Below are 12,135 nucleotides of genomic sequence, written 5' to 3'. Positions count from 1 at the left end.
GAAATGATGCAATAAATATTGATTTGGTGAGATATAATGGCATATCGTAGATATCAAACAGTTGAATACTAATTTCATTCCTATTAGTCAGTAAGTAACAATAAACCTTATGCATAATTATAATTAAAATGCTAAAATATTATGAAATAATACATTTTCCAATTTATCTTTTCCGAACAAAACCCATGCTTAAGCCACTTTAAAATAAATTCTGAAAATACTGGACTTCACCCTGGATTTTTCAGGCAACATCTATACTTTGCTGAAAATTGCCTTATAAATTTGCAATGGTGCAAATCTTGAAAGGGTATTATATAATTTATCCTATTTATCAAAGACTCTTACTGGACCTCTTGTAATTAGAGTGTATCTAAACTTAGGTTATGAGTGGTGTTTTGATGTTCTTCAAGTTCAGCTTCAACCCAGAATCTTCAGATATTTCCTCTACAAACTACTGTGAGTAGAAAATTAACAATCAACCAAACAAGCTGTACAGACATGCAAAGGACATAAATGTCAAGGTCTGCATCTGCCAAAAGTTAAGGCACTGATTAGAATATTCTGTAGGTTATAAAGCAATTTACAGATCAAAATTGAAATCAGGTCAAATATAAATTGAAGTGAATGAACTTCAAACTACATTCTTTCACAGCACCATTAACTTTCAACCTTGCGATTTTAATAAAGACTTTATTTGAGGGAAATTGTCTTTTGACCTTCAAAAATTGTTTTTATTTGGTTTTGAATATTATTAATTTGCTAATTATTGTTCATGCTTGCTGTTTGATGTCTTCAATAACTGAGATGTCTTCACTGGGAAACTGAGAACTTAACCCATTAAGATAAAGACCACCATTCTTTGACAAAGTGGGCAAAGTATCTTTTCCATCAGTTAGATTGACAGACAATGTTCTCTTGCTTGGAGTTAACTCTTGCATTTGCTGTCCTCCCAGCTCGAGGACAGTTTTCTTTGATGGATGCAGCTCTTTGAAACTTGTCGTAAATTTCCACACTCAGTCTTCTGCGTGTCTCCTTTAAATCTGCTGTGACATTGGCTGTCCATTCAGCTGCATGAGCTCTCATCTCCCCAACCTAAAATTAGATGAACATATGTTGCCATGACAACATTTCTTTTCTACTCACAAAAGATCTAGAAATTCATTTTTGCCTGAAAATAGGCACCAAAGGATGACCTGCACCTGTTTTACTCAGTGCTGTTAGTTCATGCAGGTACTTTGTTGAAGGAATTGAGTGCTTATGAGGTGGAAAACATTTTCTCCCATTACTGCACGTAATTATGAGTTCTTTCAGGAATCCCATGCACCCAGCTGACACTTATCTGCTAATGCTTAAAGGGGGAAGTGTCCCAATGAATCCAACCAATGCTAGAAACTACTACTCATTTGTTTGAACACTATACAGCAATAGTGAGATATGCACGGGACAGTCATTCTGGTGGACATTCTGGAGAAAAATCCTCATGCCCGCAGAGTATTTCCATACACATACATCATAAAACATCCACCAGCACTCTTCTCTCACTCTTGAAAGAGTGGGTGATATAAGGCACTCTCTGGACAATTGCCTTCTTAGCACTTAAGCAGCAGAGCTATACCCTGAGGATCCTGATGGCACGCCTCCTCATAGTCCTGTAACTGCATCCAATATGAAGAAAAGCCTGGAGCAGAATGGTCAGCTCTGGATCTAGTCATCAGCCATGAGCTATCCATCTGTCCAGCACGGCAAACAGAAATTTGTTGGGCACAGCAGACTCCACAGGATGAATAAGTCCTGAAACCTTCTCAGGTCCATGAGAGTGGACTGTCAATTATCATTCGCCACCCGCAGGAAATGATAGCCCTCCCTATTGACAGAGCTCCAGGCTGACACATGGGGAGTGAAACACCTCAGATGCATTCTGTCACTTCCTGTACATTTGAGAAGGCAGCAAATCCTTATGCATACACTGTGTGATGCTGAGTACTCAAAGTGAAGATAAATTCCCATTTCTTTGAGTAGAAAATATCTGTGATGTTGCCTATGCAGTTGTAAGCTGTAAACTCCAATACATGACACACTTCAGCAGCCATCACAATGACCCAGGGGCTAAATTGTTGGGGTGGCTCTGACCTTCACCTCTCTAGGCATGAGCTGAATGTCTGGAACTCAGGCTACAAGAGATAGAACATCGGTAAGTCCCAGTTTCTGGATTCATTACCTTTTGGACAGGGCAAGATCAGAGCAACTCTCTCTTAAATCTCTGGGGGACAGGTTAAGGTAGGAGCAGTGTTTCCCAAAATATCCCAAGGATGGTGAAGGAAAATGTTCCCCAAGCCTCTGGGGACAGGTTAAGGCACGAACAACACCTCACAAACAGGCCCTCCTAGCTAATGGCTTTCCCCCCTCCCCCCCATCTCCTCCAATAAATTTCTGGCCCTTCGTCCAGGGACACAGAGGTCCAACAGGATTATGACTAATGCACCTTTATTTTGTGAAGATAAAGAAACCAAGGAAACTCCAGAGGCATTGAAGCTTCTAGGTTCACAGTGGGTGAATCCAATGAATTCTGCAATGCAGGGGCTTGTCCCTCTGGTTCAAACATGATTTTCACTGTGTGTCCAACACTTCATATGTAAATCAGCTGAGTGCTATACAGTGACTGACAGCACCACTGTGTGCTTTTGGTGTATGTGCATAATGTGCACAGAATCATAGACCATATCCCTCTATATGGACAAGATATAGTACAAATTATCATACATATTTCATTCTCAACTTTACATTACAGTTCAATCCCAGAACACTGAAAGATTAAAGTTCAATTAAAGTTCTATTCCAATATATTTAATGTATGAAAGCAGAGGTTAGAACAAATATTTCAATACAAAGAATTACTGAAGCATGGGGAACTTTGCCATAAGTGATTACTGAGGTTGAACTATATCATATAACAGGAATCAAATGAATTTGAAAAATTCAAATGAATATGAAGAAAAAGTCAGGAAATGAGAAAATGAGGACCTTACCCAAGCCTCATGGGGTGGAGAGAGGGAGAGCACTGCCTCATTCTGCAAGGTGATTTTAATGATTTGATGTGGACGTGCTCTAACAAAACTGACTATGGAATTAATTTTAATTGTAAAAATATTTTGACAGATTGAATGATTTAATGAAGCTTTTCTTTATACTATTTGAATTTTACATACATGCATTGTAATTTATTCAGTATATGCATTTTACAATATATAAGCAAGATTTTGCATTGCGTATTTAGAACGTTACTTTGACAATCCATTTTTATATTTCTTCCCAAAATTGCTAAAATATAATTCAAATTAATTGCTATGCAATAGGAGACTAAAACTAATATTTCACATAACATTTAAATAATTGATGCTCTGCTGATACTGAACAGAAGTAACTTAACTGTCTTGTTCTTATTCTTCCTTAGATCAACCAAATCTTATAACTCACTGTAGTATGAATACACAAAAATAGTACATGAAAGAATAAGAAATAGATAGCTTATCATAATGAAATGAAAGGCAAAGATAGCAAAGTACCACAGGCAATTACCACACCACTTAGTAGAGTGAGCTGCCAGATTGATTGAAGACCGCTTTTAAATGTCACGTTATCTTGTATACCAAAAAAAGTAACATGGAAATGCATTATACTTCAGGAACAGCTGCAATTAAAATAAAAATGACTGCTCTTGTTAGAATCATAAGTGGCAATTTGTGGAAATGCAGAAAAGGTGCTGAGGCAAGATGATCTCACTTTAACAGTGTCAATTAAAGTCAAGGAGTAGTTTTTAACCTGGAGTAGGTATTAGGTCAGTAGGTGGGACCAGTGTGAAATGCACTCAGTGGTTTAACATTCTGCCTTAGGTTCCTCTGGTGCACTGTTTAATGAGGGGAGATTCTGAAACGACTGTTAACCAGGGAATTTATAGTGAACACTGGACTTCTGCCGACTTTCAGGTAAGTGTAGAGGAAGAGGTGTGAATGCTGTGAAATTCACTGTGAGGCCACAGATAGAGATACAAGAACTGTCCCTGAAAATCTGAATAGTCGGGATGGAAAGTGTCCAGCAATTGGCAAAAATTCCAGCAACTGGAAATTGATGACAGTCTGGAGAGGGGACAATATTGGGCTGGGTATGCGGAGGTTGAAATTTTCCTTCAGGCACTCATGAAGCACTATTTCTCCTCCCAGTCCTTAGGTTATTCCAAAAGAAGCATCTACCCAATGGAACCTGCAGCTTCTCTATCACTCTTGAGATTCCAGACCCATAGGAAACCCTTCCAGCAAATGCTGGTTTTCATCATACTTCCAACTGCATCAATAGAGATTAATTTAAGCACCCCATACTGTATCTCCACAGTGAGATACATGGATATTCCCAATAACTACCACAATAAAAAAATGGGGTTCAATATGTATTCTGCATATTTCATTTTGTAACCTCCTCTCCTTCTTCTATTCTCTTCTTAGCTTGTTGTGAGCTAATATCAAGGTTTATGATTCTTCTACAGCAAAATGGAGAATAGCATGTGGCTTTCCATAACGCAAAAGTTCCTGTCAACCAACATCAACAGCACTCAAAAGTAACTGATTCCACTGAATCATAAAATACCTGCACAGAAAGAGGCCTGTTAGCCCTCATTGGCTTTTTGGAACAGAAATCCATTTAGTTCCATTTCATGCCTCTTTTTAATTGCCCCATACTTTTTCCACTGATTGAACCTACTTTTGCTACGCTTCAGGCCATACTTTCCAGATTCCATTCACCCACATATCAAAAACAAAAGTAAAGTTTTGGACATAGGGCAAACATATTCCTGATATGTCTGTCAGCTGTTACTGAAAGCCATTCCTCCTCTCCTGCTATCAGCAGGGGTAGAAAGAGCTGCAGCTAATAGAAGAAGATGAACATATTCTTGTGTTGTGATATTAATGACAAATATTCCTCTAAACTTCCAGCTTTAGCTCAGATTTTTGCAGCTGTTTTAAAACCACAAACACTCCAAAAGAATAGATGAAGAGCAAATATTTCAAATTGTCAATGGGATCTACAACTGAAATTGAGATTGGTTTGATAGTGCAACATTAAAGGAACAGAATACATCTCTTACTGCTACTACCCTCCTCTTAAAGTCATTTTTTAAGTATCATCAACACAATTGTATAGGAGGTGCCAAGATTTAAATATTGTAAACAAATAGGACAGAGATATAACCATGACAGAAATAACTGCATGTGCACTTCTGGTGGAATTAATTTGCTGACTAGGTATTCTTTTTTATTTCCAGGTTTTCTTATATTATTAGCAATGATCACGATCATGATTATGATCATCTCTAACTGACTTTTGCAAAGTGATTAACTTAGCAATGTGGATAACTGAGATGCTGGCTAAAAATACTGCTTCCTTCTTGCAATAATGATCTAAGTGTTCTACTCTCCATCTTTGATATAAATTTCATCACTATATCGCATTGCTTATTGATCTCTGTGGCACCATTGGGCAATTATAAAATACATAATTAATGGAAAGCCACAATATTGATCAAGAAGATGCATCAATATAGTTAGGTGATTGCTGTCCTAAAAGGCAACAGTAAGCATTAAGATTAAACTCAGTTCCATCTATAAGGAGCAGAACTTAATGTATTTTCCCGTATCTATCTTGCTTCAAATGTTGGTCCTTTTGCTTCTTTTTCTGAATTGTGCTTTTCAAGCCCCATACTTGAACATAGATGGCTATTTCACAGCGTTACTGCATTGTTAGAGCTGATGTGTTTCAGAGAAAATATGACACTACTGCACTTCGTCCAATTTGGGAAGAAGATAGAAGTCCATGGGAGCATCTATAGAAGACCACAATTATTCCTTTGATCATTAGTACCAGTGTCTGGCTGTCTGTCATAGTCGCTACATGTGAATCTTGTTTTGTGCAATTAGGCTGTGATTTTCATCCAGATACAACATTGCATTTCAAAAATGTTTCATTATTTGTGAGGCATCTTAAATGCTAATATACATAATATATGTAAAATATTCCATTCCTTTTTATTACTCAGAAAGCAAGAGTGCTCATGTTTCCTCTCACATCCCACGGATATGCTGGTGGATTAAATGACTACTATAACTTGGGTGTATCTAAATGGCAAGAGAATTAATAGGGGAATGGATGGGCATCTGTAAGAGAATAGGTTGCAGGGTTCTAGGGAAACAAGAGAGAGGGAATAGGACTAATGGGATTATTCTGTTAGGAACTTGCATGGAGGGAATGGTCTCCTTCTATGTTATAACATGTTGGTAAATAACTCGTTCTGTGCATGCTGCTCAATAACTACAGATTCCAACATAGCAATGACAGAGGATTAAGTGTGATAGAAATGGGAATTATAATTTACACTCACTACTCTGATTTGTTCTGCTTAAGTCAATAATAAGTAAATCAAAAGGCTTTACTAGGATAATGGGACTCAACAGGTGTTCAAATCACTTGCAGCATGAGTTTTTCATGAGATACAATTAAAAGATCAAGGCTGTATTTTGGATGTAACATTGAATTATAAAGATTCTACAAGCCAGAAATAGCCCAGATGACCCCAATAATCCATAATGGTATCTCTACTCCACAAGCTTCCTTATAATGTAATTATTCCTTCCCAACCACCCAATGATATTTTATTTCCTTCTCCCTCAAGTGCAGCCTCAGCAGAAAAATCCACATTCTAACTATTTTTCTGTATGTATAAAAAGAGTCATCTCCATTTTTATTGGACCTCTTAGTGTCAAGCTCTTTCTTTATCTGGACTCACACACAAAAGAAACAAAATTGTTGACAAACAATCTCCTACAGTTCTTTCTGGGCTCACTCTGCTGCTATTGTGATAAATAAATCAATTTAAGAAGAACACAAAATTAACATGATGTCATTTGTTATACCCACAATTTTCATCTCAATGAAGTGCTTTTGAGCTATACTCACTGTTGTAGGAACATGATTTAGAATCATAAATCCAGGTAATTGGCACCATATGTCACAATAACATTATTTGAACTAAAGAATTATCAGTGTAAGATATATTTTAGTGTTTTGCTAATGCTGCTGCACGGATTTAAAAAAGCTTGAAGTGATATGTGACAAGATAATTGAATGGGTATGTATAAAATAACATTGCTTTTAAATCAGTGTCATATGTTTCTATTGGAATTGAAGTTTTTATTTCTGTCTTAAAAATGAAATTGCATTAGAAGTATAGGGTAGAGAATTTTGAATAACCTACCTCTTCCTGTGTTTTTCTTGATATGACATGAAGCCAATCTCCGATCATACTCAGAACAGCAGCAAAGTAGGCAAGTCCTACCAGGATCCAGAACCACACAGCAGGTTTGTACCAGTCTAGGTATTCTTTATCTGGACTCTCTCCTAAACATTATTAAAAGAATAATCAACATCGGTCAAGTTCAAGTAGACCAAAGCCTAGAAATTTTATTTTGAATGTAACAAAATAAAAGAAAATAAAAGAACAGAAAGCATTGGCTCTGATATACTTTTGTAAAGCTAAGAAGAAGCCCTTTATTAAGGGTAGCTGAGTGAAAGTTGCACTGACACTTCAATGGTTGGTATGAGGAAAATTGCAGCATTGTAGTGGCCTCAAAAGATTTATAGTAACGGTTGTTAAGAGTACTGAAACTATATATTTGGCAAGTGTAAATTTGAAGCCTAGTCCAAGACCTAATCTGATGCTAATTGGCACTAAATTGATCGGCTGTCTCAGAGAGGTCATTAAAAATATCACATTGCTAATTTTTTATTCTGCCTTTCACAGTATCACAATTGATTGTAGATTTGGGACTAAAAGAGTTTTCAACTCTCATTCACAAGCTTAGAAGAAAGTATAAATCAACCGGTAAATGAAGGGAATGTTCTAAAGAATTTTTATTAAGGATAGGAATAATATTTGAAAGAAATAATTGAGCACCTTGAGAGTAAAGGTGTATGATGGGAGATAATGATTTCCTTTGTATGGTTAAGGCAAGCAACAGCACAAAAGATGTGTTTTATTTAAAGATATAGGTTAAGGTTTGGCAGCCAGTTGATGACATCAGGTTCACCTGAGCTGATTGAGGGAAACAAATGAAAGTTTAAAAACCAGACCAACCTTTCTTTCTTATCAGGCAGATGACTGAATATCCGATTATAGAGATCAACTCTGTGGACCCTGAAGGGAGCAGGGTGGTACCAAGTACCATAGCTCAGACAGCCCAAGAATACAGAAAAGAGTAGGGGGCTGAGGATCTTGCAGAGAAAGGACTGAGCAAGGCCACAATGTATCTTGGAAGGGTGTACACACGCATCCTTAATATTATGGGCAAACACGTAGGTGCACATCTGTAACCTTCTGCCTTTTATATAATATAGGGAGCATGTAGTAAGATGTCACTGAGAAGAGACAACCTTAAAATAGCTATAAAATAAATTTAACGGGAATTAAGAAAGATAAAAAGCCTATGTTACAGGTGATTGAATGAATGTATAAAATACTTAAGGTTGCCTGTAAATCAGGAGTTAAAATGAAACAGTTGACGGAAATGATACTAAATTAGAGGGATTGTCAACCTGTACATTTCTACTGCAAGAGAAATTTTCAATTCTCTGAAACATTTTGTTGTGTTAGAAAAGATAAAGGAGCCCTATGTCCCCTTCTGCCATCGCGCCCCCCCCCCCCCATGGACACTGCTCTCCCCTCTTCTGTTGTACATCCCTGGTCACGCAAAGGCTTTAAGATAGGGATAGGAGTGATGACTATGCTGATCTTAATGTGGGATTTTGTACTTCACTGTATCATTATAATATTTTAAAAAATTATCAGTAACAGAAATATGATTCCATACTGCTGTTTACTTTGTGGCAGAATATAATTATTTATTCTACAGTAATCTACACACCTACCTTCCAGAACATACACCATTGGATTGTAAAGGTCTCTGTGTAGAAATAAGCCACCTGACCTATCCAGGCTTTGCTGATGTTTTCCTGCATCACCTTGGATCAATGTTCATCCACGAAAAATTAAACAAGTTACCTAACATAAGAAATAGGAACAGGAATCGGCCACCTGATCTCCCTCAGCACCATTTTGCAACACTATTCCCATTTGCCTTAATGTTTTTTTTTAATATCCAGAAATCCAACATTCTCTGTTTTGGATAAACATACGATTGGGCTTCCACAGCACTCTGGGGTTAGAAAAGTGATATGGTGAAGGACAAAATCACTTTTTTTATGTGCACATTAAGGATAGCAGTCATCGCTCCTACCATAGCTTAAAACCTCTACATGGCCAGGATATGCAACAGAGTGAGGAATGGAGAATCCTTGGGAAGGAGATGGCAAATCAGGATACTAGGCCCCTTTATTCTTTCTTTTTATATAATGTCATTTTTATGAGAGAAGTCAAATCTTCCATTGCAGTAAGAACTTATAGGATGACAACCCCTCTAATTTGGCATCACTTCCATCTACTGCTTTGCTTCAAATCCTGATTTAAAAGCAACCTTAAGTATTTTATACACATGCATTCAATCCTATTGTCATATAGGCTTTTAATCTTTCTTAATCAGCTTTTAAAGGTTCGCCACCCCAGGTGACAAAATATCTCCTCGTCTAAGTCCCAAATAGTTATGTTGCTGCCAGAAGCATGGCGATACTTGCAGGCTGCCCCCAGAACACTCTACGCAAAGATGTATTTCACTGTGTGTTTCGAAGCACATGTGACTAATAAAGATATCTTATCTTATCTAAAATGGCTCATTCCTTATTCTTCACCTGGTGCTCAACTCCTTAGCCAAACGAAATAGATTCCCTGCATCTAGCTTGTCAACTCCTATAAGAATCTTGTACAGTTTGATGAGATATCAGGTTTAGTTAATTGTTGAAACTGTCTAAGACTATAAATGTTTCTGAATAATTATATCAAAAACATTCGAAATCTACTAAACAGTAGTAAAGCAATGGCATTTTATTAAATTATACATTTTAATAATGTAATCACAAAATAGTTAAAGACTATAAATAACTTTCAATAAATACAATTATTTTTTTTAAATTGTAAAATAACTACCACTTACTCCAATCCCTCACTTCAATTCAATTCAATTGATTGGATAGAGTTGTTACTCCGTGTACTAGGTCGGAACTGCCATAGTGTTTTAGGCAAATTCATTGGGGACTTGCCAGAACTTTGCACCCGATGAGGCGTTCATGAGGAATCCAATAGAAGAGCATTGTAACAGAAGCACTGGCAAACTGCTAACAAAATGACTGAGCCCACTGCATCCCCATGCATGAAGATTCCAAATTTGTTGGCACAAATGCAGGGATTGCCAGCAATTCCATTGAAAAATAGTAATTATTCTCTGGAATATCTGGGCCCAAAAATACTTCTAAATTGCTTAAAATACAGATAACCAGGGTTACTTATAAAAATATATTTTTTCTTGGCTACACAACAAATAAAACAGAATGCAATTTTGATTTCATCCTCTGCTTTTTTTTTCCCCATGACACAGGCTAGCCAAAGAGAACAGCCACTGATTGAACATCTATCAAATTGATGGGAAGAAATAATGACTAAGACTTTGTAGTCATTGACTGAGAGAGTCAGTGCTGAGATGACCCTAAAGAAAGCTGCCTACAATGATCTGACAATCTCTGTGGATTGGATTTTCCTTTATTGAAGGACGTTGATTCTGGGGAATCCCTGGTGCCTGGAAACAGTGATTTCACCAGCTAACTCAGCTGCCAATTGCATTGAAGTGTTCTTGTAGTAAACCAGAGGTAAAAATGTTAACTTTTAGCAAATGCTTGAATGATAAAGATTAGAGCAAACATACAGGTTTAAAGTAGGAACCCAAAACCAAAATAAAAATCCTGATATTTTGAAATATTTATCTAAAGGAATTACACACACTGAAGTTAGCTTTAGGGTTGAGGGAGTTAGAAAGGTTGTTGAGTAGTAATTAAGGTTTGGAATCCTATTAAAAGCTTATCTGCATCTGGTATACACAACAGTAGAATTTAAGGGTATTTTACATCAAAAATAAGAAATATCTGTAATTTTTATCAACTTATTGATTTATGGAGAAGGCTTCAAAATTGCATTTATTCTGGTGGGGGGTGGGGGGAAGAAATTTCTACATTTCCACCTTTGATTGCATGCATGTACTTTAAAAAGTTGTTGATATTTTCATAGTGTAATGACTAAAAATCCAGGACTGTTGTCCAATGAGATGGATATAATTCCTGAAGATCTACGTGTGCTTAGAAAAGGGTTAAATAACTGTAACATTAATTTCAAAATACATGGCAATGTGATAATTGAGTATGCAATGGTATGTGAAAAGGTATAATTTTTCATTGTTTTTGGAATAATTCTAGAATCATGGCAATTACATGCCTTAAAATTATCACATCATGTTTTGAGACAGGTAACATTTCCTTGTCCCTTTGATACCCTCTAGCATATCCAGTTATTTGAAATAATTCTTACCTGCCACATAATCACCAAATCCAATTGTTGTCAAAGTGATCACTGCAAAATAGATAGACTCCAAAGCTGTCCAACCTTCTATGTGTTTAAATATCATAGCAGGGATAGCCACAAACAATAGACATCCAAATAGTATGAACAAGAAAGTGGAGATTACACGAATTTTTGTTTGACTGATCTTCCATTTCTGCAAAAGAAAGAAAAAAAATCTAAAGCACTTAATTTTTTTCCTGCCCTCTTGATCCTTCTTCAATATTGTTATCCCAAGATTGTGGAATAACAGATAATATTCCTAAAAATTAAAATAGCATCATGAATTAGTGTAGATGGGCAAAATGGTCAGCAATAACGTGGTGGGCCAAAGGGCCTGTTTCTGTGCTGTACAACTCTATGACTCTAAATTCATTAATTTTGATGCCAATTATGCCTAATTCATCTATCAATAAGAGAGAATATAGGATCCTCCATTGCATCAGTTAAACGATGACAAGTGAAGACACACAGGGGACTTGCAAATTCACTGTTGTAAAGGTGGGAAGTTTGCTCATGCAGTTCTACTGCTACTC

At 36.7% G+C, this 12,135-nt stretch overlaps 1 protein-coding gene across 1 annotated transcript in view; it reads right to left on the bottom strand.

The window, feature by feature from the left end:
* Positions 1–770: 770 nt before the first annotated feature.
* Positions 771–12,135, bottom strand: part of LOC127568002 (potassium channel subfamily K member 2-like) — a 100,795-nt gene continuing 89,430 nt past the window's right edge. The window contains 4 exon segments of the mRNA XM_052011248.1: positions 771–969; positions 971–1,092; positions 7,301–7,443; positions 11,570–11,756. Coding sequence (XP_051867208.1) covers positions 771–969; positions 971–1,092; positions 7,301–7,443; positions 11,570–11,756 — 651 coding nt within the window.

Source organism: Pristis pectinata, chromosome 3, assembly GCF_009764475.1.
Source record: "Pristis pectinata isolate sPriPec2 chromosome 3, sPriPec2.1.pri, whole genome shotgun sequence".
NCBI classification, from domain to species: Eukaryota; Metazoa; Chordata; class Chondrichthyes; order Rhinopristiformes; family Pristidae; genus Pristis; species Pristis pectinata.
Note: the sequence above shows the minus strand (reverse complement) of the source record. Positions and strands in the feature narration are given on the sequence as shown.